The sequence below is a fragment of the Microcaecilia unicolor genome, chromosome 6, assembly GCF_901765095.1.
Source record: "Microcaecilia unicolor chromosome 6, aMicUni1.1, whole genome shotgun sequence".
NCBI lineage: Eukaryota > Metazoa > Chordata > Amphibia > Gymnophiona > Siphonopidae > Microcaecilia > Microcaecilia unicolor.
The window spans coordinates 233,171,927-233,194,965 of NC_044036.1; the positions used below are offsets into that span (position 1 = coordinate 233,171,927).

At 45.4% G+C, this 23,039-nt stretch overlaps 1 protein-coding gene across 1 annotated transcript in view; it reads left to right on the forward strand.

Moving 5' to 3' along the window:
- Positions 1 to 23,039, forward strand: part of PNPLA7 (patatin like phospholipase domain containing 7) — a 2,530,065-nt gene that overhangs the window by 2,350,875 nt on the left and 156,151 nt on the right. Inside the window, exon 33 of the mRNA XM_030206608.1 lies at positions 16,682 to 16,834. Coding sequence (XP_030062468.1) covers positions 16,682 to 16,834 — 153 coding nt within the window. The remainder of the gene's footprint in view (positions 1 to 16,681; positions 16,835 to 23,039) is intronic.

Consider the following 23,039-nt stretch of genomic DNA (forward strand, 5'->3'; position numbering starts at 1 on the left):
GCATTCCATGTATCGCTTTTAAAACCTTTTCTACCTTCTAGATGGCATCCTGAACCTGTAAGACCTGCTACCCTTGACTCTGAACCTGACCATGAATTTGAAGTAGCAGAGATCCTGGATTCCAAGCGTCGTGCTGGCAGATTGTATTATCTGATATCCTGGAAACATTATGGACCTGAAGATTCCTGGGAACCAGCTGCCAATGCAAATGCCCCTGATTTGCTCCGGGACCTGCTAAGCCCAGCCTGGGCCTGAGAGGGGCCCGTGAAAGGGAGGTACTGTCACGTACCTGGAACAAAAGACGTGGAGGCAGAGGAGTTCCCCTAGCATACACTTCTCTCTTCAGTTCCGGTTTTAACTGCCCATATATTGGACACGCCTACACTTTGGGTGTGCCTACACTTTGGGCGCGCCTACACTTTAGACCCACCTACACTTTGGATGCGCCTACACTTTGGGTGCGCCTACTCTGACGTCAGACGCCTTCACTTTAAAGGTTTTCCCTCCTCTCTTTGCCTCAGCTACTTCTTCCTGGTATCTGGTGTGTTCCTGTTGTGATTACTCCTGTTTTACCTGGTTTTGACTCTGTGCCTGGACCTGACTTTTACTGGATTGCTGCCTGCCCTGACTCTGTGCCTGGACCTGACTTCGACTGGGTTGCTGTCTGCCCTGACTCTGTGCCTGAGCCTCACCTCTGCTGATTTGTTGCCCATCTCTATAATCTCCTGAGTCCTGCTCTCCTCCCACTTCCAAGTCCTGCTGGCCACCTGAACCCAGAGGCTCAACTGCTGGGGACCAGTGGTAGCCGCGGGTAAAGCGTTGGGAATTCTCACTGCTGACCTTCGGATCAGCACAAGGGCTCACTCCATTCCGGAACACTGTGACAGATAGCTGAGGCCATGAGCTCGTCAGATAAACCCCTTGAATCAGTGAGGGGAAGAAGATGCAAGTTGATCCACAAACTGTGTCACCTCTGAAGCAGAGTCAAAGGAGGGTGTCACTCCGTTATGGAAAATCCATAACTTTGCAGGATAAATCAAAGTAAAGCAGATATGGTGCTTTATCAAATTAGTGTAAATGGAGGCAAAAACTTTCATCACTGAGGAAACAGCTGCTGAGTAGTCCTGAAAGCAAAGAATAGATGTACCCTCATAGGTCAGTTGCGTTCCACCATGAATCGCCCACAAAATATCCACTTTCTGAGCAGTTTAAAAATAACCACTCAGGGTTTTGCAGTTGAATCACGGCGTTGCCCTAAATGATGGGCTCTTTCAATCATTAACGGGCCGTTGTCACTCCAGAGGGAGAGCAAGTCTGGTGTCTATCAGGCTCATTTTCGAAAGAGAAGGATGTCCAAAAAGCAACATAAAAGGCACATGGATGTCCTTGCGAAAGAAAGTCGTCCAAATCCAATAATCAAAACAAGGCTGTAAAGACGTCCTGCGCATAAGGACGTCCATTTATGGACGTCTCCACAGGGGGCGTGTTAGAGGCGTGTTTTGGGCGGCGTTACAAGATGGACGTCTCCAATGTATAACGGATAGCGAAATGCTTTTGCATTGGCGGGAACATGGACGTCCTTAGTTAGACCTTTTAGGGTAAGGGGTAAGTCGTCTTTAGACCCATTAGCAATTTTGTGGAGTTGGAGATGGCGGAATCGTTGTTTGGAGAGAAAGCTGAGAGTTGTTGAGGGTGAATACGTTCTGACTAGGGCACACAGACAAAGGTAACAGGTAAGGGAATGAAATGTGAACTTGGGGACAGTGAATGGAAAGGGATGGGGCAGGGGATGGGGAGACAGAGGAAGGAGTAGTAGTGTCTGGGGTTGGGGGCTAGAAGGGGTAGGGAAAGCTGAAAAGGTAAAACACAAAAGAGGCAGGTGAGGGTGAATACGTTCTGACTAGGGCACACAGACAAAGGTAACAGGTACTCACCTGCCTCTTTTGTGTTTTACCTTTTCAGCTTTCCCTACCCCTTCTAGCCCCCAACCCCAGACACTACTACTCCTTCCTCTGTCTCCCCATCCCTTTCCATTCACTGTCCCCAAGTTCACATTTCATTCTCTTACCTGTTTGTTGTCTGTGTTTGTCTCTTTGTCCTGTGTGCTGCTGTTGCATGTGTGTTTTGAAGATGGTGGGTTGCTGCTTGGAGAGTGAGTGGCTAGAGGGTGTGGCAGGAGAGTGAGTAGTAGGTGAGAGAGTGCTTGCAGTTTGGCTGTGCTGTGTGAGACTGCATTGTTTGTCGTTGGTGGGAGAGTGTCAGCTTGTGTTTGTTGGGGGTGGGTTTCACCAGGTTGGTAGGGAGAGGTGAGCACTGGTGTCACTGCATTGCACCTGTAGTGTGGGGAAATTGAGGCACTAAATGCACAGGTGGCCAGGGCCGCCGAGAGACAAAGCTGGGTCCAGGGCAAACCATCTTAAACCCCCAGGTGCACCACACATGTCAAAAGTCAAAATTTTGATAATATTTATATAATTTAATATACTTTACCACAGGAACTCTATCCTCCCACAATATCACTTTGTAATGTTCTCACCGGAGCCACCAAACGCCTTCCGGTACTATGTAAGCCACATTGAGCCTACAAATATGTGGGAAAATGTGGGATACAAATGCAACAAATAAATATATAAATATAGAATACTTAGACACTGGAAAATGAATTACCTTACAAAGAAAACAATTCTGGTTTGTCTGCTGTCTCCTGTCCTCCTGTGACCTGTGTTGTTGTGTCCTCCTGCTCCACCTGGCCTAGCAGGGACTCAAGGAGGAGACTTGGTGGGTTGTGAGGCGACTTGCGAGTGGGACTGAGAGAGGGAGATCACCATCTGCAGCAGAATGGATTATAAATTAATCCAATTTTCCAGGCAAGCCCAGCAGCCCTGCACCGCTCTAGGCAGCTATACTGACTTCACTGTCTACAGTACACTGACTGACTCACTCAGTCACATACATTGTCTCAACAGCCCGGGGCCAGATCGCCAAGCGACAATCCACGACGCAACCGGATGGATTTGAGGAGCAGCAGGCACTAGCCCGCCGCAGCGCAGCCACACACTGAGGAGCCACTCAGGAGTCAGGAAACGCATCGTCACTGTGCGCATGCAGATAGGGTAGAGACCACCCAGGCTGCCCACGCCACCCATGCGGCACGCACATACCAGAGAGACTGACTGAGGCAGGAGGAAAGAAGATGAGAGGAGGAGCGGAGGGAGGAGGACTGAAGCGGTAGTGTCGGCGCGCAGCTCATCAATGGGTCATCCAAAGGAAACCATTTGCTGCAGCCTTCTGCCTGCTCCACCACTGCGGCGCCACTGAACACCCAGCAATTATGAGCGCAGTGCCGCCAGCTCAGGCCCCCATTTCAGGCCGGGCCCGGGGAATTTTGTCCCCCCTGCCCCCCCCCCCTCTCAGCGGCCTTGCAGGTGGCTCACACATTGGAGGAAGAGGAGAGGCGCCGCAGGAGCTACTCACACTCCAGAGTTTTCAGGCCCCGTAGCAGTTTCCTAGACCTTTCTGACCTGCAGTGTCTCACTAGGTACCGCTTTGACAGGGCTGCCATTCAGCACCTTTGTGAGCAGCTCCAACCCCTCCTGCAGCTCATGACTCGTAGGAACAATCCCATCCCTGTGCACCTCAAGATCACTGCTTCTCTCTCTTTTTTGGCCACTGGGAATTTCCAGTCTGTGCTAGCTGTGAACACGGGCCTCACCCAGCCTTCCATTTCTAACTGCCTCACCCAGTTCCTTGATGCCTTTCTTACCTACACCTCAGAGTACATCACCTTCCCCACCACCCCCCAGGCCCTGCAGAACAGCATGGCTGACTTCTATGCTGTAGCTCGCTTCCCCTCGGACATAGGCGTCATTGACTGCACACATGTCACACTCAGACCCCTCCCCCCCCCCCCCCCCCCGGGCACGAGAGGAACAGGAAAGCATTCCACTCACTCAATATGCGTGTGACGCCCAGGGGGAGATTCTAGACATGTGTGCCTGATACCCAGGTTCAACCCATGACGCCTACATATTGCAGCACTCCGGAATCTTCCGCAGGTTTGACTGAGGGGGGATCACCGGCAGATGGCTCCTAGGTAAGTACAGCATGGATCTGCCAAAACTATACCTCCTCCACCGGGCAACCCTCAGCACTGTCTCTCTCCAGCTCACTCCACAACCCACTATTTCCATCCCACCTCCACAAGGTACCCGCTGCAAACAATACGCACTCATCTTTCTCATCCTGCTTCTCCCCAAAGGTGACAGAGATTACCCACAGTGGAGTTGGCTCATGACCCCCATAGTGCACCCACAAACAGGGCCAGAGGAGAACTATAACAGCAGACATTGGACCACACGTGGCATCATAGAGCGCACCTTTGGACAACTTAAAAACAGGTTCCAATGTCTTCATCATTCTTGAGGGGAGCTCCTGTACAGCCCCCAAAAGGTGGCTAAGATCTTTATGGTCTGCTGCATGCTACAAAATTTGGCCCTGCACAGAGGACAGACCCTACCTGAAGAGCCATAGCAACCAGAGCAGCAGGCTCCAGATCAAGAGGATGAGGAGCCCCTCCACAGAGCAGAGTGCCCACCAGCTGGGGGTCCGAGCCAGGCAAAGACTAAGTAAACATTTATTGCTAGCACATACTAGTTACACACCACCACAACCACCACCCCCTCCCATCACCATCACCCGCTCTCTGCATATACCCCTCCTTCCAACACTCCTACCTCCCAGCACCCCCCCATCCCTACCCCTACCACCTCCATACTCCCCCATCTCCCAGCATGTCCCATCACATACACCCTTGTCTACTTTCCCCACCCCTGTCCCCTCCTACCCCTCCTACCGTGTTCCTGAGCAGCTGGTGGCAGTCCAGCTGTCGGTGCTGCTGGGGAACTCTGTTGAGAGTCCTCCCCTGATGAGGTCCCACTGTCCTCTGTCTCAACAAGGCAGTCTGCTGCCTTGGCTGCCCTCTGGAAGTCTGGCCACCTTGTGGTCTGTGTTGTGCCCTGCAACCTGGGCACAGGACCCAGAAGGGGAGCTGGTGTGGTGGCAGCTGTACCAGTGACTGGGGGGGGGGCTGAGGATCCCAACCTCCTCTTCTTTGCCGGTGGTTGCTGTGCACTGATGGAAGGAGACGGCACTTGTTGCTGCATCAGGGCTGTAGTGTGTGCTTGGAGGTCATGCCGTAGGCCCTCGATGCTCTGCTCTAGCCGTTGGAGCTGCTGTACTGCTTCCCATTGGCTCTGTACCGCTTCCCATTGGGCCTGTATCGCTTCCTTTTGCAGCTCCAATTACTGGCTCTGGTAATGTTCGAGCTGCACATTGTGGCCCAGCAATTGGGTTGCATGGTGCAGCAGCTGCCTTCTCTGGCTGGATGGCCTCTGCTCAGGATGTGATCCCCCTTCTGCCTCTTCTTCCTCTGTGCCAACATCGGCAAAGGCTGTGGGTGAGGGAGGGAGAGCCTCTGCTGCTGCTGTGTCCTGTGGTTCCACCCCATGTGAGTGTTCCTGCATGGTTTCTTATGCAGTCACACCTCCAGGCCCACTGGTTTGCTGCTCTGTCTGCTCTTCAGTGTGCTGGGGCTGGTGGCCACTAGGGCCAGCTTCTGCATCTGACTGGCTGTCACCACCTGCATAGTAAAAGGGGAGGAAGTGTGTTGGTCAAAATAACTCACTTTTGTTTTGCAGCATTCATATACATAGCCCTGTTGCAGGAATTACCACTGTTGTTAGCAGAATCTGTGGTACTTCAGAAGTCAAACACCACACACCAGAATGAGAGAGAAGTCTTCTTTATTTGCCAGCAAACAAAGTAGGACATCAGCACTAGGTCTCTTCTTCTCTTTCTCAGCTCTCTGGATCCTGCGTCTCCTGTCTGTCCTCTAACGTAAGCTGCCTCTGCTCTCAGTTATATAGGGTCCTACACCTCTCTAGCCCCCTTTTCTCACCAGATGGTAAAGAATAGATTGATTACCCTGTCTTGAACTAATTATCTCTATACATTTACTCCAAAATATCAGTTACATACAGTAGGTTTAAGATATTTCCTAAACTGACCTATGACCTGGGGCCTCTCAAACTAGACAATGTGGCACCTATCTCTTGCATTTTATTATTATTTCTCATATTCCCAGTCATAGCTTAAACTGCTAACTGGACTCTGGCACTCATTAAGGGGTCAAGGGGCCAATCTTGCTTAATGGCACACAGACATGATTTGTTATTACTTTCAGAATACCAGGCCTACATTTAGCTATAATTAATCAAGGAGAAGACGTTTCCTGACCTCTTTCACCTAGCTTCCTACACAGAACTAGCTAGGACTGTGGATAATTCAAACCAGATGATGACCTCTTAAACTGCAGACAATCTCACTTGAAAAGTCAGCCACTGATGTAACACTGAATTGAAAAGATATTCTACATAGAAATAGAACTTATTAATTACACAGAATAAAACATATTCTAAAATAAGCAGAAATCAGAATTCCTTATAAAACAAATTCTAACTCATCTAGAATTATTTAAACCTACACTATCTCCTTCTAGACAGCATTAGCCTAATCCTTTAATCTGCCTGCGAAACTGTCCAGTATGCCTTGCTTATAATGGTATCCAGATGTGGTAAATATGAACTAGCCTTAACCATCCGTCACTCAAAACAGGACAAAGAAAGTTTCATTTCTCTCTGACCTTTCTAACCTCGAGTCTAGCAAAAGCTAGACTTCTGAGCAATTAAACCCAGATGACATTCTTCCACTTTACAGGACTGAACCAAACTTTAAACAGAATTAACAAATATAATTTCTCTGCCCAGGCTGCCTCAGCCCCACATGTGAAGACCCAGCAAACAGATGGTGAGGAATGGGATTGGCAGGCAACCCACAGATGTCATTGTATATAGTACAGAGCTGGAGATGAGGAGCGCAGTGCACTTCAGAGACTGATGTGCAAGAGAGCCACATAGGCAGGTGGGTAGACATAGAACTGTGGAAGGAGTGCAGAGGACATAGTGGCTACAGCACGGAGGTGTGGAAAGCAGATATGCACAGTTTGGTGATGGGAAAAGAGGAAGGAGTGGGGAAGGCCCCCAAAGCTGTGAAACAGCGGTAACCTACACACACATAGCTGGAAACCCTCTCCACCCTCCACCTGCCTACTCCCTGTGTCTTGGTCTGTAATGAATAGTGATTTGTATTACATGTGGTGTTCTCACCCCTTCCCCTACTTAGGAGCTCCACACTGCCCCTCACTTGTGGAAAACAGAGTGTAGTGCAGCACAACAGATACCCCAGCTTCCTAATGGTCAACTTACCTGAGCTCTCAGGCTGTGCTGATGTGTCCTGGGACCCAATGCCGTGGATCCCCTCCTGGGGCAAGAGCCCATGAACGATGCACTCTGTGGGGGGATCAAGGTAGCAGTGTCATCTGCTGGGGGGGTTGGCACCAGCCTTCTGCCTCACATCGCGCTTCAGCTGGCACCACTTGCGCTTGCAGTCTTCTACATCCCTGCTGCAGTGGGAGACTGCGTTGACCCGGTCCCTCACTGCCTCCCATTCTCTCCCCTTTGTTGAATCAGCCAGCCTCTGGCCCCTGGGAGCAAAGAGATGTGTGTTCCTTTTTTCTATTTCTTGCACCAGCAGTTCGATTTCAGGTTCACTGAAATTACCCTTGTGGGTGGGTGCCTGTTTTGGGGCCATTCTGACAATGGTATCCAAAAATTCGAAAATACTGAGGATATTTAAATACTGTCCCAAGGACGTCCATGTAAGAGCGGGATGGACGTCCTAATTTCGATTATGGGCTAAATCCATAAACATCCCCAGCTGCTCTGCCGATTTGGGCGTCCTAATTTCTATTATGGGTGGACATCTCCAGCTGCTCTGTGTTTTGGACCAAAGTTTCTCTGTCACAGTTGACCTGTCATGCAACCCAGATTGCTGCCTCCTCTCACATCAACCCCAGCATTTGATAATATGTAATGCACAAAGTAGAGACACATACCCTGTTATCTGAAAAATATCAAACATCTGTATTTAACAAAAAAAAAACAGAACTATATACAAATATATATATATTTTTACATTCTCTCAATGAGGGCTTTGTCCTCCTCCCTCCATGGCCCTTTGCAACAGGTTTACAAGCAGCACCACGAGCTGCCTCTGTGCCCCAAAGTGCTACTTGTTTGCCTGCCGTATCACTGCCACCTCCTGCAGCAACTGTTTTTTTGTATGAACCAGTTGCTGCAGGAGGTGCAGTACAGCAGCATTCTGGTGATGGTGTTGATAGGGATGGGGGGTGCATCTCCCCCTCCTCTTCATCCCCCTCAAGGGGAGGTATATCCTGCCAGAGGTCTGCCACATTGGGTACCTCCCATTCCCCACACTGGCGCCCTTCCACCACCGCTGCCACCTCCTTCTCCTCCACCGGTGCTGCTGCCACTGCCTCCTCCTCCCCCTGCTGCTGCCACTGCTGCCCTGTGTATGTAAAAGGATTATCCTCGAGATCAGCACATTCAACATAGCTTGCATAGTGCAGGATCTGGCTGGCATGAGACAGGGATAGGGAAAAGTGTGGTCAGTGGCATGGGCGTAGACTGGGGGGGGGGCGAGGGGGGGCAATGCCCCCCCAAACGACGAAGACGACGAAAACAACTTAATCTTCTTTCCCGCAGCGGCGAACAGGCAAGTGTAAAAACAGCAAGCAAGCGCAGCCAGGCTCAAGTACTCCATCCTTCGCTTTCTGAATCCTGACCTCTCAGCATCCCGCCTTCCTCTGATGTCATTTCCTTTCGGGCGGGACGCTGAGAGGTCAGGATTCAGAAAGTGAAGGACGGAGTACTTGAGCCTGGCTGCGCTTGCTGTTTTTATGCTTGTCCATTTGCCGCTGCTAGAGAAGAGAAGCATTTATTTAAAAGTAGATGGGTTGGGGGGTGGAGAGGAGAGCTGCCGTATTGGTGCGGGTGAGAGAGAAGGAAGCTGGTCGATGGATGGAGTATTTGAGAGAGAGGGAGCTGCTGGATTGCAAGTGCTGGTGGGGAGGCTTGAGAGAGAGGAGAGTTATTGGAATGGGGGGGGGGGGGTTGTTTGAGAGAGGGAGCCACTGAATCACAGGGGCAGGAGGGGTTAAGAGAGGGGGAACTGCTGGATCACACAGGCTGGGAGTGATTGAGATAGGGGGAGCTGCTGGATTACAGGCACCTGGGGGGTTGAGAGAGAGGAGAACTGTCGAATTGGAGGGGGTCAGAGAGAGGGAAGCTGCCAGATCAGTGGGGGGGGGGGGTGAAAGGGGAGAAGCTGTTGGACTAGGGAGGTTGAATGAGCTGAATCACAAGGCTGGGGGGGGGGGGGGTTGAGAGAGAGAAGGCCTGCAGAATCAGGAGGTGAGAGGGAGAAGGATGAGCTGCTGGACAATTGGAGGACAGTTGAGAGAGAGGCCAGCTGCCAAACTGCAGAGGAGGGGATGCTTGAAAGAGAGGGAACTGCAAATTAAGCATACATATCATTTGCGAATAGAGAAACTAAATGATCAGACAACAAAGGTAGAAAAAAGTATTTTATTCAGAATTTATTAACTGAAATATGTCAGCTTTTTGAAATGTGCATCTGTGATATTTTGTCTGTAAATTTCAATTCCTTCCTCCATATTAGCATATTCATTTGCATATGTATATATGCAAATGAATATGCTAATATGCTCCGCCCCATCCTTTGCCCCCCCCCCCCCCCCCCCCAAATGAAACAGTCAAACTACGCCTATGGTCAGTGGTGAGCCCTGGGCTATACACCTGTGGTGTGAGATGCATGAGAAGACATGACAGGGAACCCTGGAAGCTGGTCTGAAAAAGGAGTACACAAGATGTGTTGGCAGGGCACACTCATTCCTCAGCAGCATGTTAGCATTTTGAGTTGTGACTATGGTTGGATGACCAGTTTCTTTTTTGGGGGAAGGGGTGGAAGCTCTATTTCTTTACATTACTTTAAAATCATGCTATGACATCCACTAAGAGCAGGACCTCAGGCAGGAATACCATGAAACAGTATCCACCCCAGAAAGTGGGACACAGAAGTGAGGCACCCTTCCCTGCTATAGCTGTTGCAATGTCACCCATTCCTTTGCATGTCATCTCATTATCTCATAGGAGGTTAGTTGGAAGTTGCAGCCACACTCATGGGAGGGTAGCTGCAACCTCAGGCCTTGATGTGGGACAGAGGTGTTATGACTTACTATAGGCCTATAAGCCACATGGAAAATGATATTGTACATGAAATTTGCATTAATAAATACATTTACAAATGACTACATTATAATACGTCGAGCCCTGAGGTGCTGTCGCACTCTCCTAATTGTTTCAGGGCTCTCCCTCCTTATCCTCTGGAACCTGCGCCTTAGAGACCCCAGGTCCCTCCTTATGCCATATCTTCTGCAAGATACAAGTTTGTACACCAGGAGTCAGGGGATGGCCCTTCTTGCCTTCATAACACAAATTCATTTGGAAGCCAAATTGGAGAGACACACAACACTGATTGGGGGGGACAACAACATTACATTGGTACAAGTGATTTCATTGAGGTGGACATGAGGACAGAGAGTACCATTTCTATTAATGGATGTGCATGTGCACATATCACTGATTACACTTGAATGCAGACTACAGTTGGTGCTACTGGAGGGGGACCTGATAGCCCATGTCCAGTGCTGGGAGGGGGGGCATTCCCAAACAGTTACCTTTCCAGAGTATCCATTATTAGAATCCATGCTCTAATGGAGATGGTCCTCGGAGGCAGGTGGTGGTGGTGCATGAACAGGCACCTTCTGTGCCTCAAGCAAAGCTGCACTAGGCACATGGTTTCTGGCACACTAAAATTAGGTTCTCTTCTCAGAGCCATGTTTCTCAGTGAATAAACGTTGTGAAACGTGCATCACCTTATATGGGCGTCCAACACGTATGGACGTTACATGCACAGCTCCATATATGGACGGCTCAGCACGTGGACATTCTGGTCAGTACGTGGACGCCCTGGCCCATATGTGGTCGGTCGGCACGTGAACGACCATCACACATGGACCGTCTTCACGTGCGGGGCCTTATATGGATCATTATCAAGTATGCGAATGTCTTCATATATACAATGTAAAATATGAGCGTTTCTTACATTTGGAGTGCCTAGATCTCCCACAAGTACAGTGAATGTTTGTAGTTGGCAACATTTGCCTTATGGACGCCCTTCAGCAGTTCTGTAAGATGGACGTCTTTCAGCAGTCCTGCGAGAAAGACAGCCTTTTTATTTTACTTTGGACGTCTCTGATTTGGATGTTTCGCGGTGCGATTTTGGAATTTCTAAAGATGTCTATACTATTTTTCTATTATATCTACCTGATTTTGGACGTCTTTGTGAGGACGTCCAAATTCAGACTTGGACGTCCTTTCGAAAATGCCCCTCTATGTCTCCAAAAACACCCGCAAGTCAGACTCTGGGAGGACTCAGGCAGACCAGTCAAGTGGAGGTTATTCCTCCGTGAGCGATTCTCCAGCTCATCTAGCTTATTCTCCAAGCTCTGTAGTTTAGTGCCCATACTGTATCCTTGATGTCGCTGACCCGCTGTTGTATCAGCTGAACATCCTTAGTAAGGTTAGTAATGTATAGGGCACTCCCTTCTTGCCTCTAAAAGGGGGGAGCTGAACAGAAGAGACTGAAAAAAAGCCCTTCTGGCAAAGGAAAAACTCTTTAGAGTTCAGTTTTTCTCTTTTATAATAATGCTAAAATTTATTAGAGTAAATAAATGGTTACAATTTCTTTTATCCCAGTATTACAGAAAATTTAATTCTTATTTATATCAAGGGAGAGAGCCAAGATGGACGCAGGAGTGGAACGCTCCTCCTCAGAACAAACTTAAACTTACTTTTTTCCTATTGTGAGCATGCCGAAGAGAAAGGGTAAGCCGAAGGGATCTCTCCTCCCAAGGCTGGAACCCTCCTCTTCGCGACAGACTTACGTTTCTGCGTTTTTGGTTTCCACACCATCGGGCGAATCCGTGACCGAGGCAGGGAAGAGCCCCGGTCTGGAGAGCGATTGTTCGCTTAGTCCATTGGGACCGGCTACCCCTCCACCGCCACGTACAGACGGAGCCAGAGTACCGTGCGCAGGAGAGAGCAACTCAAAGGGGCGGCAGACCCCGTTGAAGGAAGTGGTGTCAGCAGGTCATTTGGTGGAAGGAAAAGCTCGCCTACCATGGCAGGAGAACATTCATCAACAGAGGGGACCCGGATAGCTGACACCGGGGAGGAAGCCTTACTCTCCGCCATGGTTTTACAACCTTTGGTGAAGCCTCCAGAAATAACTTTGGACTCTATATGGGCTGCACTTGAAGTACTGCACAAGATAAGTACCACATTTATTACTGTCTCACTGAATAATGTGAAGCAAATTAAAAGTTTGAAAGAAAACCTAGATACTATTTCTACTAAGCAAAAATCTTTAGAAGGGGACTTAGTTAAAGTGAAGGAACAACAAGCACAAATGGCCGGGGATCGACTAATGATATATAGGAAGATTGAAAACCTGGAGAATTCATCCAGGAATTTAAACCTCCGTATATTAAATGTTCCTCAAATAAATTATACTTCGCCTAGAGAGATGTTTAACAGATTTCTTAAAGAGATTTTTATGTACCCAGAGCAATCTCTTCCGCCATTACAAAAAATATTCTACATTGGAGACAAGAAAGTATATCAGAATTCTTCACAAGGAGTTCCTATCCAACAAGAAGTTCCAGTAGAAACACTGGATTTAACAGGTTTCCTTGAACAATCTAATGAAGAAATCAAAACAAGAGCAACTGTAATAGTTACCTTTGTATTTTTGCAGGATAAAGACTCCTTGCTTCGTTTATACTTTAAAAAACATTCAACCTCAGTTTTTGGGTGCCAAAGTTTTGATTTTTCCGGATATTTCTCGCTGGACACAGCAACGAAGGAAGAAATTTCTGGACTTAAAACAGAGAGCCATGCGGCTTAATGTTTCCTTCCAACTGAGGTTCCCTTGTAAATGTTTGATTTATTTTAAAAACACTAGATACATTTTCTATCCAGAACAGTTATGTAAATTTTTAGAATTGCAAGACAACAAGGATGCAGCCCAATAGATTAGATATTAGCCGGAATTGTTAAAAAGGATAACCACCTACTCCTTTTATTATTATTTGTATTTCTTATTTAAAAGCCAACTTCCTTTGGTAAATAGCCTTGGATTTCTCCTATATTGTGGACTATAATAGCAACTTAATTTTTTCAATGCATGTATTGATACTCTCAGTGGTGTGCTGGAGCCGGCTCTCACCGGTTCTGCAGAGCCGGTTGTTAATTTTTGAACAATTTAGAGAGCCGGTTGTTCTGCTCTCAGCTGCGACTTGAATGGGGTTTTTTTCCCCACAAATTGCAGCAGGAGGCTGGAGGCACACATGCCCAAACACACCAGCTGTCACCTGATATTGGTGCATGCGTGGTGTGTGGCAACCCTGCCTCTGTCCTCGTGCTGCACTGCAGGCCTCTAAGAGGTTCGTGTGCATCGTCCGTCCGAGTTCCTGATTCTCTGTCCCCTGCTGCTGCCCTTCCCACTGCCCCATGCATTGAACTTTGTTTCTTCCCTCTGTATCTGCTCCCTCTCCCTGCCTCCGTCCTTCAACCTCCCCCCCCCATCCCCCGCCGCAGTTCGACCGGATCCTTACTTACTTGCAGGCAGGCAAAGGACACTGTCGGGACCAAGGAGGCAGCCGATCTACTCCAGGGTAAGAAAGGAAACCAATTTGTTTAATCTTTGTTTTCACTCCCCCCCCCCCCCCCCCACAGCTGTCCTCTAGTGAACCAAACAAAGCAATCAAACCTACGATCTGCTGCATCCACATTCTCGTTTTTTTTTTTTTAATTCTTGGTCCATCTGTAACAAGTCTAAAGCTGTTAGGCAGTGCCTTAAAAGGTGGAGGACAAAAGTTTTTGTTTCGGTTTTTTTTTTACTTATTGGACAGATTTTTTATTTATTTGAAAGCTTGCCATATAATATAAATATCATGAAATAACAATTGAATATCACTAAAACATCTTTAAAAAATTATTATAGCTGGTAGAAATAGTAATCTTAAACTTTGTATTTTGTGCTCATTTTTCTACACTAAAAAAAAAAAATAATAATAAATACACTGTCTGTATACAATACAGATGGCCAAATTTCAGTGAGGATATCATATTTCCTGATGGGTTCATCTTAACTGTTGTTGTAATCTACCTTGGGAAGCCTTGTGTTATAAAGATGATAATGGAATATATTGAAATTAAATGGAAGTAGAATTAAACTCTCCTTTCATTGGGGCACATGGAATCAGATCTTAATCTGTTTTGTAGAAGTTTACCTTTTAGATACACAAATGGATTATTCTGTTTTGAACATGTTTCAGGGGCAAGTGGTTTTATTAGTCAAAATAAAAATATTTTGTTTCTTGCAGATTTCTTTTGTTTAAACATAAATGGGCCATAAGCCCCTAATGCAGCCCATTGGTTTTCTTATATTTTGTTCTTGTGATAAATTATACTGTGTCAAAACTGAAAACTCTTGTCTCTATCTGGTCGATAATAAAAGGAGCTCATTGTGAACACTATCCACCGTAAAAGGTTGTTTTGTGGCTGTACATGAAGAATTATGATATTGGCTAAATACCTGTATGTGTGTGTCCCTAGTCCTGCATCCTAAGTTTATATAATCCTTTCAAGAAATCCAGTTAATCTTTTAACTTATTAGTGGAGCATAACCGCAGAGTCATCGTATGGTCGCATCTTCAATATCGTAATACGGGTGCCCATCTAAGGAACAGCCAGGTTATTTTGAGTTAGTCTTCACTTGCTTTCCTTGTGCCATCACTATCCAGCAGGTAGGCAGTGTCTTAAAAGATGGAGGATAAAGGATTTTTTTTTACATTAAAAGAAGGTAAATTTGGATGTAAGGATTGTTTGAAAGCAAGCTCCCTCCCTGGGTATAGCCAGCTCTGCAAATGTTTTTTTTTTTTGGCGGGGGCGCAGAGGTGGACGGGGGGGGGGCGCAGAGGTGGACCAGGGAGAGAGCCTGTTGTTAAAAATTTACCAGCACACCACTGGATACTCTATTCTTTTCTTTTTACAGTTCTACATAGTTGTATTGTTAATTTACAGTTGGTCTATCTTTCAAAGATTTGTAATCTTTGTTTATTATGAAAAATCAATAAAGAAATTAAACATAATTCTTATTTATATCAGTCCAAATTTCAGTATAAGGAAAATTAAATCTCTCTATCTCTCTCTCTCTCTCTTTTTCCTTTGGAAGCTATCAGACTCTCACTCGTACAAAATGAGCATAGCCAGAATACTGAAGCTTAATTTTGTCCAATCACTTAATGCCTTATATTTTCTCTCTTACTTATTTGGTATTCTTCAACTCTGACCTCTAAGGTCACCTTCACATAATTCTGTTTCTTTGGTATTTTTCTCAATTATTCATCATTTGTTCTTTGTAACCTCCTTCCCTCGAATACTTATCACTCATACTTGTCCTTCACTGAAAATGTCCCTGTGTTTGTTAAAGTTTATGGCCCATTACTAGGGCTAAGCAAGCCGTCTATGGTCTGTGAGAAAACCAAGAAGACACAAGCTAGCTAATTGCCCTACTAGATCATAAATAAGGAATGTTACATACAAAGTTGTCTGATCTGCAAAAACAGACAACTTTATACTAAACAGTAAAATTGGTTTCCATGTAATCCAGTTTGTCCAAGATTTGCTGAAATTGTTTCCCCATAGAAGATTCCATGGCAGCATTCACCTCTACGATTATTTCCACTGCCCATGCGGAGCTCGGCGATGGTGGTGAAAGTGCGCTCTCCTCCGCCATTTTGGTATTGGTCGCTTGGCCCTTCTCATGCTCATTTTTAGTGAGTTTGGAGGCCATCCAGCCACCAAAGCTGTGCCAAAGCAGAGTTGTGGTATTAAGGTAGCAGAAGAAGCCTAGTCCAGGGCAATAGGCAAGCAATGCTGATGAATAACTGCAGAGTAGATCTGGGTAAGCAGGAGCTCTCAGACTTCCGTCCTCACTCAACCATTACTCAACCGGAAGTCTACCTACAATGCTGTTAAATGTGTATATTTCTGATACTGTTTCATGTTAGTCCTATTGCTAGGTTCAATTTGCCATTTTGAAGTTTATCTCATTGATTATATTTGTGCTTATATTTGGTCAATTTACTATAGTTATGCTGTTAACAAAATTGTAAATTTTTTGTTAAACTGTACCTGCTGTACATCGCCTTGGGTGAATTTCTTCATAAAGGTAGTTAATAAATCCCAATAAATAAACAAAAATAAAATAAATAAACATTGAAGTTAACCAATTCCTAATGTGAAACTGGGGTAGTAGAATAGAAGGACATCATATAATGCTCATAGATAGAAATTTGGGGCCTCATTTTTTAACCAACTGGAAGAACTTCCAGGACTGAAGTGAGTTGAAGTGAGTTTGTCAGGAATCAGCAGTGCCCAAAAGTATGTCCTTACTCACTTTAAAGGACGATCTTGAATTTTGAAATGCATTTTGTTCATTCTAAATTTGATAATGCTTTGCAGTGACATCTTGATTTGTATACATGGCCTCATAGGTACTGAACATGGCAGAGATTCAGACCCGCCTAGCATATGTGTGCTGTGTACGGCAGCTGGAGATGGTGAAGAATAACGAATACTGCGAGTACATTCGCCCACCTATAGACAGATATGGAACGTTGGAGTTTGGCAAGTTTGATGAGATTTCTGTATGTTGTTTTTTTTAAATACCCCATTTACAAAATAGCAATCCTGAAGCAAGTTATAGAAGCTTGGTACAAAAAGCTGTGTTGACACCTACACTGAGTTACATAAACAATAGAGAGTGAACATACAAGGAAAGGAGCAACCACCAGCTCCTGAGAGATATATGCGGCTTAAGTAACCAGCAGCCTATATTACCAGTAAAAATAATCAGGTCTGTTTTCAAGAGGACACAACTGTATAAAGTCTTAAGCAACATTATATGAATAGTACATTACATGACATGACACTTATATCCCACACATACCGTCAAGGTTCAGTGTGGCTCACAATAAGAAAAACTGGAACTTCTCCAGGAATTATACAAAAAAACATGTATAGTAACATAGTAACATAGTAGATGATGGCAGAAAAAGACCTGCATGGTCCATCTAGTCTGCCCAAGCCTAGTCTATACAAACCAATCACTATGTATTTAAAAACTTTCTAAATAAGAATGTTTTCAATAACTTTCGAAAACCTTTATAATCAGATTGCCTTCTAATATCGATTGGTAAATCATTCCAATGGCTAGCTGTCAAATATGCAAATATACTAGCAAAAACCTTTTTATAAACCATCCTTTTTGGATCCAGATATTGTAAAATTAGAAAACACTTGGAACCTGGAAAGACATTCCTAGAAGATAATCTAATTAAGCCTAACATATATATGCAGGCACTTCACCATGAACTATCAAAAATACAAGAAAGCAAAGCTTAAAAACAATTTGTGCCTATATTGGCAGCCAATGTAACTGCACCAACAAAGGGGTAACTGTCATATTTAGATGATCTAAATATCAGTCTTGCAGTGATATTTAACAAAGTTTGAAGTTTTTCAACTACAGCCAGGACTTTCTCTTCAAACGAGAGATATTTATCAAAAATCACTCTTAGAACAGATGGATGTAGAAATGTTGTCGGAAATTAGGGAGGCTAATAAACTGGGCAACACAATAATAATGGGTGATTTCCATTACCCCGATATTAACTGGGTAAATGTAACATTGGGGCATGCTAGGTAGGTAAAATTCCTTAACAAAATCAAGGACTGCTTTATGGAACAGCTGGTACAGGAGCCGATAAGAGAAGGAAAAATTCTAGACCTAATCCATAGTAGAGCACATGATCTGGTGTGGGAGGTAATGGTGCTGGGGCCGCTTGATAATAGTGATATAATATGATCAGATTTGATATGAGCTTTGGAGTAAGTATACACAGGAAATCGAATACATTATCGTTTAACTTTCAAAAAGGAGACTATGATAAAATAAACAGAGAAAATAAAACTTAGAAGAGCAGCTGCGATGGTCAAAAATTTACATCAGGCGTAGAGATTAAATGAATTCTTTGCTTCGGTCTTCACCGAGGAAGATTTGGGAGAGATACTGGTGCCAGAAATGGTATTCAATGCTGATGAATCGGAGAAACTGAATGAAATCGCTATAAACCTGGAGGATGTAATGGGGCAGTTTGACAAATTGAAGAGTAGCAAATCTCCTGGACCGGATGGTATTCATCCCAGAGTACTGATAGAATTGAAAAATGAACTTGCGGAACTATTAGTAATATGTAATTTATCTTTAAAATCAATCGTGGTTCTGGAAGATTGGAGGGTGGCCAATGTAATGCCGATTTTTTAAAAAGGTTCCAGAAGTGATCTGGGAAATTATAGACCAGTGAGCCTGATGTTGGTGCCGGGCAAAATGATAGAGACTATTATTTTTTTTTTATATATATTTTTATTCACGCAACAACAAGTTGTGAATACAAAATACAGCAACTCTGCTCAGTATACAATTCAAAATCGTCAGTCCAAACTTACGTTCAACATTTATGTCTATTCTAAAATCTTTTACACAACCTGTAGTGCATTTTATTGCTTTATCCCCCCAAGCATCCTACCTTACATTCTATCAAATATTCCATTCTACTTCTCACCTTCCACACCCTCCCTCCCCCCTCCCCCATTCATCCCTGCATGCTCCTTCTCCCAGTATCCCCTCCATCTTCAGGTGAGTAATTGTAGACATTCTTCCCACAACGTGGCATACTTGCGAGTCTCTGGTTTATTAGCCTTGGAGTAAATTTGCTTCTCATGTGTGCCTACTTCCCTCATTTTTATTTTCCATACCACTCCTAGTGCACCCTCCTCGACACCCCAAAACTGCAATATTGTTTTTTTAACCAGCAGGAGGGAGACATATACCAGCCTCCTGTGTGGCTGAGTCAATCCCTGCCCAACTAAGAGTGACTGTTCTCCAAGCAGTAAAGTGGCATAGTCCCAGTCTAATGTTTTCTGCACCACCTTATTAAGCAGCTGTATAGCTTCATTCCACAGTACCAGAGCCGGGCATTCCAGGAAAGAGTGCAGCAGCGTCCCCTCCGTCCCCTGGCATTTAATACATCGCTCATCAGTCCATAGTCCTATCCTTGCCCCTTTTGCCCTGGATATGTATGCCCTATGTAATATCTTGTATTGCGTCTCCTGCAAGTCAGCTGCCTTGACCATGCCGTATAGGGTCGTGAACAATTTCTGAAATGTTTGCTCAGTATAAGTAGTGCCCAATTCTTCGTTCCATTTGGCTATCAATATCCCCATTTCCTCTTCCCGTCTATGTTCATTTAACACCTTATACCATGTCGACAAACTATTTAACTGATATGGAATTTTGAGTAGGATTTTGTTTAATTGACCCCACGTCCACGCCTCCCCGTGTTTTGTTCTTATGGTAGTCCAGTAATGTCTGACCTGAAGGTATTGTAACAAGTTTTTATTCGTCAGTTCCCATTTTTCCTTCACCCGGTCAAATGTGTCAAAAGTGTCTGTGTCGTTTTCCAGTAATTGGCCCAAGATCCTGCACCCATTGTCCCTCCAGGTGCCAAATGCAGTTCTACCCATTCCAGGTGGGAATGCTGCATTACCCACCAGGTTCATGAAAGGTGAGACCTCTGGTGTTCTCTGTTGGCGCTTCCTCCACCACCCCCAAGCTCTCCGCATGGGCTCCAACAGTTCTCTCCTATCAGTAATATTTATGTCACCACTAGGGCCCCCGTGGATTAAGTTAATAAAGGACCAAGGTCTGCTCCAGATCTCCATCCCCCGCTCTGGTAAATATCTCTGCTGGCCTATGATTCCTTCATATATAAAGCGCATTAGCGCTGCAACATTATACATGCGAAGGTCTGGTAGACCCAATCCACCCCTCTCTCTCCTAAGGGAGAGTTTAACCTGACTTATCCTTGCCCCTTTTCCTCTCCAGACAAAGTTCCTGATAATTGATCGAAACAATCGCTCCTCTTTCCTTAACACCCATATAGGTGCTGCCTGTAGAGGGTAAAGAATTTTTGGGAGGAGGATCATTTTGACCAGAGTTACCCTGCCCATCAAGGAGAGTGGTAGGTCTTTCCATTTACCGCACAGTTGCCTTATGTTCTCTATCTGGTTAATTACATTTTTTCTATAAAAGGTTTTTGCATTAGTACTAAGGAAGACCCCCAAGTATCTCATTGCCCCTTTAACTGGTGTTATGGGTAATCCCTCCATCCCAGGATCTCCTTCTATTCCCGACAACGGGAGTAGCTCTGACTTAGCACAGTTCACTCTCAGGCCCGATATATCTCCAAACTCTCTAATTAACCCCAGTGCCCGGGGCAGATCTCTGGGTCCATTTGCTAAGTATAGAAGAATATCATCAGCAAATAAGTTAAGCCTGAGCTCCTTGTTTCGTACTTGGATCCCCCGTATCTGCGTTGTACTACGAATTCTTATGGCCAATGGTTCAGTTGCTAATAGAAAAAGGATTGGAGACAGGGGGCATCCCTGTCTGGTGCCTCTGCCCAGAGAAAACCGCTCAGTAAGCTTCCCATTTACCATTAACCGGGCCATGGGGTTTCTATAGAGAGCCTCAATCCAAGTCACCACTGGACCCGATATCCCAAAGTGTCCCAGGGTCTCGAATAGGTATCGCCAAGATATGCTATCAAAGGCCTTCTCCATATCAAGCCCAGTTATAACTTCTAGGCCCCCTTCTCCTCGGAATTTGTGGATGGCCATCAAGGCTCGCATTATATTCATGGAACCATGACGACCCGGCACAAAGCCCACTTGGTCTTCATGAATGAGTTCGGGTAGCACTTGGTTCAAACGCCTAGCCAAGGTAGCCGCTAAGATCTTTATATCTTGGTTTAATAAAGATATTGGTCGGTATGAGCCCACCTGTTCCACATCTTTACCGGGTTTTGGCAGCAACACCACATGTGCCTCATTATGTTGTATATTCAGGCCCTCTCCCACAATACCATTAAACCATGCTTTTAGTGGCAATGCCACCAGGTCACTCAATATTCTATAGTATTCAGGGCCAAACCCATCTGGTCCCGGTGCCTTTGTAAGTTTCAACCCTTTTATGCTGGACCGTATTTCTTTCTCTGTTACGGGCCCATTTAAAAGGTCCAATTGCTCTACTGTCAGTGTTGGTAACTGCAACCCTTGAAAAAAGGCTGCCGATTGAACAGGGTCATATTCCCGCTCCTTATATAGAGAGCTATAATATTGGGTAAACTGTTGCATAATTTGGGCCTCGGTAGTGAATACCTCTCCCCGGTCGTTCTTTATAGATAAGATTAATTGCTTTTTCCGTGGAGGCCTCACAAGATTTGCTAACAGCCTTCCTGCTTTACTACCCCATTTGAATAATTTAAACCGCTGATAGTATATGTCCCTCTCTGCTCTCGCATGCAATATGTCATCAATTTGTTTTTTGAGTTGGGTCAATTGTATCTTGTGTGTGTCACTTATAGTCTGCATATGTGCCCTCCTTACATGATGGTATTCCTGCGAGAGCCGCAGTAAATCTGCCTCTCTTTGCTTCTTCTTACCCGCCATATATGCAATGATGTATCCCCTCATAACTGCTTTAGATGCTTCCCAGTACGTGCTAGCACTAACTTCTGATGTGTTGTTATGTGAATGATATTCTAACCATTGAAGACGCAGAAATTCTCTAAACTCTTTATCCTGGTAAAGGTAGGGGGGAAGCCGCCACACCCTCTCGCCCGGCTCCGCCGCAAAGGAAACTGCCACCGAAACCGCCGAGTGATCACTAAGTGCACTATCCACTATTTCTGCTTTTACAATCTTTGGGACCAAAGAGGGCGCCACCAGTAAATAATCTAGTCTCGAGTATATCTTATGTGGGTGTGAGTAAAATGTATATTCCCCATCCTGAGGGTGCAGAAGTCGCCAAATGTCTACCAGCCCCAACTGAGACATCACAAAAGGTATTCCCTTATCTTCCCAGCTCCGCACCCTCATTTTCCTGGGTTTGCAGTCATTAGTGGGGTCTGCTACTATGTTAAAGTCCCCTCCCAATATAATCTGATAATTGGAGTAAGGAATCACTCTAGCCACAAGATCAGAGAAGAATCTATGGGAGTATACATTGGGTCCATATATGTTACAGAAAAGAATTTGCTGTCCCCATAGTTCCCCCATAACTAACACATATCTACCCTCTTTATCTTGGATCACTTTATGACAGTGAAATGAGATTTGTTTATGAATTAAAATTGCTACTCCTCTCTGTCTGGAGTTATATGCTGAATATCCAACCTCTCCAACCCATCCCCGTTTCAGCTTTTGATGTTCTGAAGCCGTGAGATGGGTTTCTTGTAGGTATGCAATGTCAGCTTTTTCTTTCTTCAACCATGAGAGAATCTTGGTTCTTTTAATAGGTGAATGTAAACCATCCACATTAAGCGTAATAATTTTCAAGCTTCCCATACTAACAACAGGTGTGCATAATAACCCAGTTCATTGTGTGTTATACCCTGCCCGTCACGCAAGGTTTTGATTGTACCATCATTCCAAATATATTTCCTATATATCTTCTGCTTCTTCCCTTTATTCACCTGAATCCCTTCATATCCCTGGGCTCCCTTTTTCCATGTATCCCCCTTCACCGAAGCCCTTCTTCCAATTCTTATCCTTTCCTTCTCTTCCCCTCCTCCTTCCATTTCATCTTCATTCACACTCTCGCACACCCCCCCCTCCCCTTCCCCCCCCCTTCGTCCCTCCCTCCCTTTTGCCATATTCTTCCCCCACATCCTTCACCTACTCAATCCAACCCGAGGACATCCGAAGTCCCCCTCCCCCACCCTTCCAATA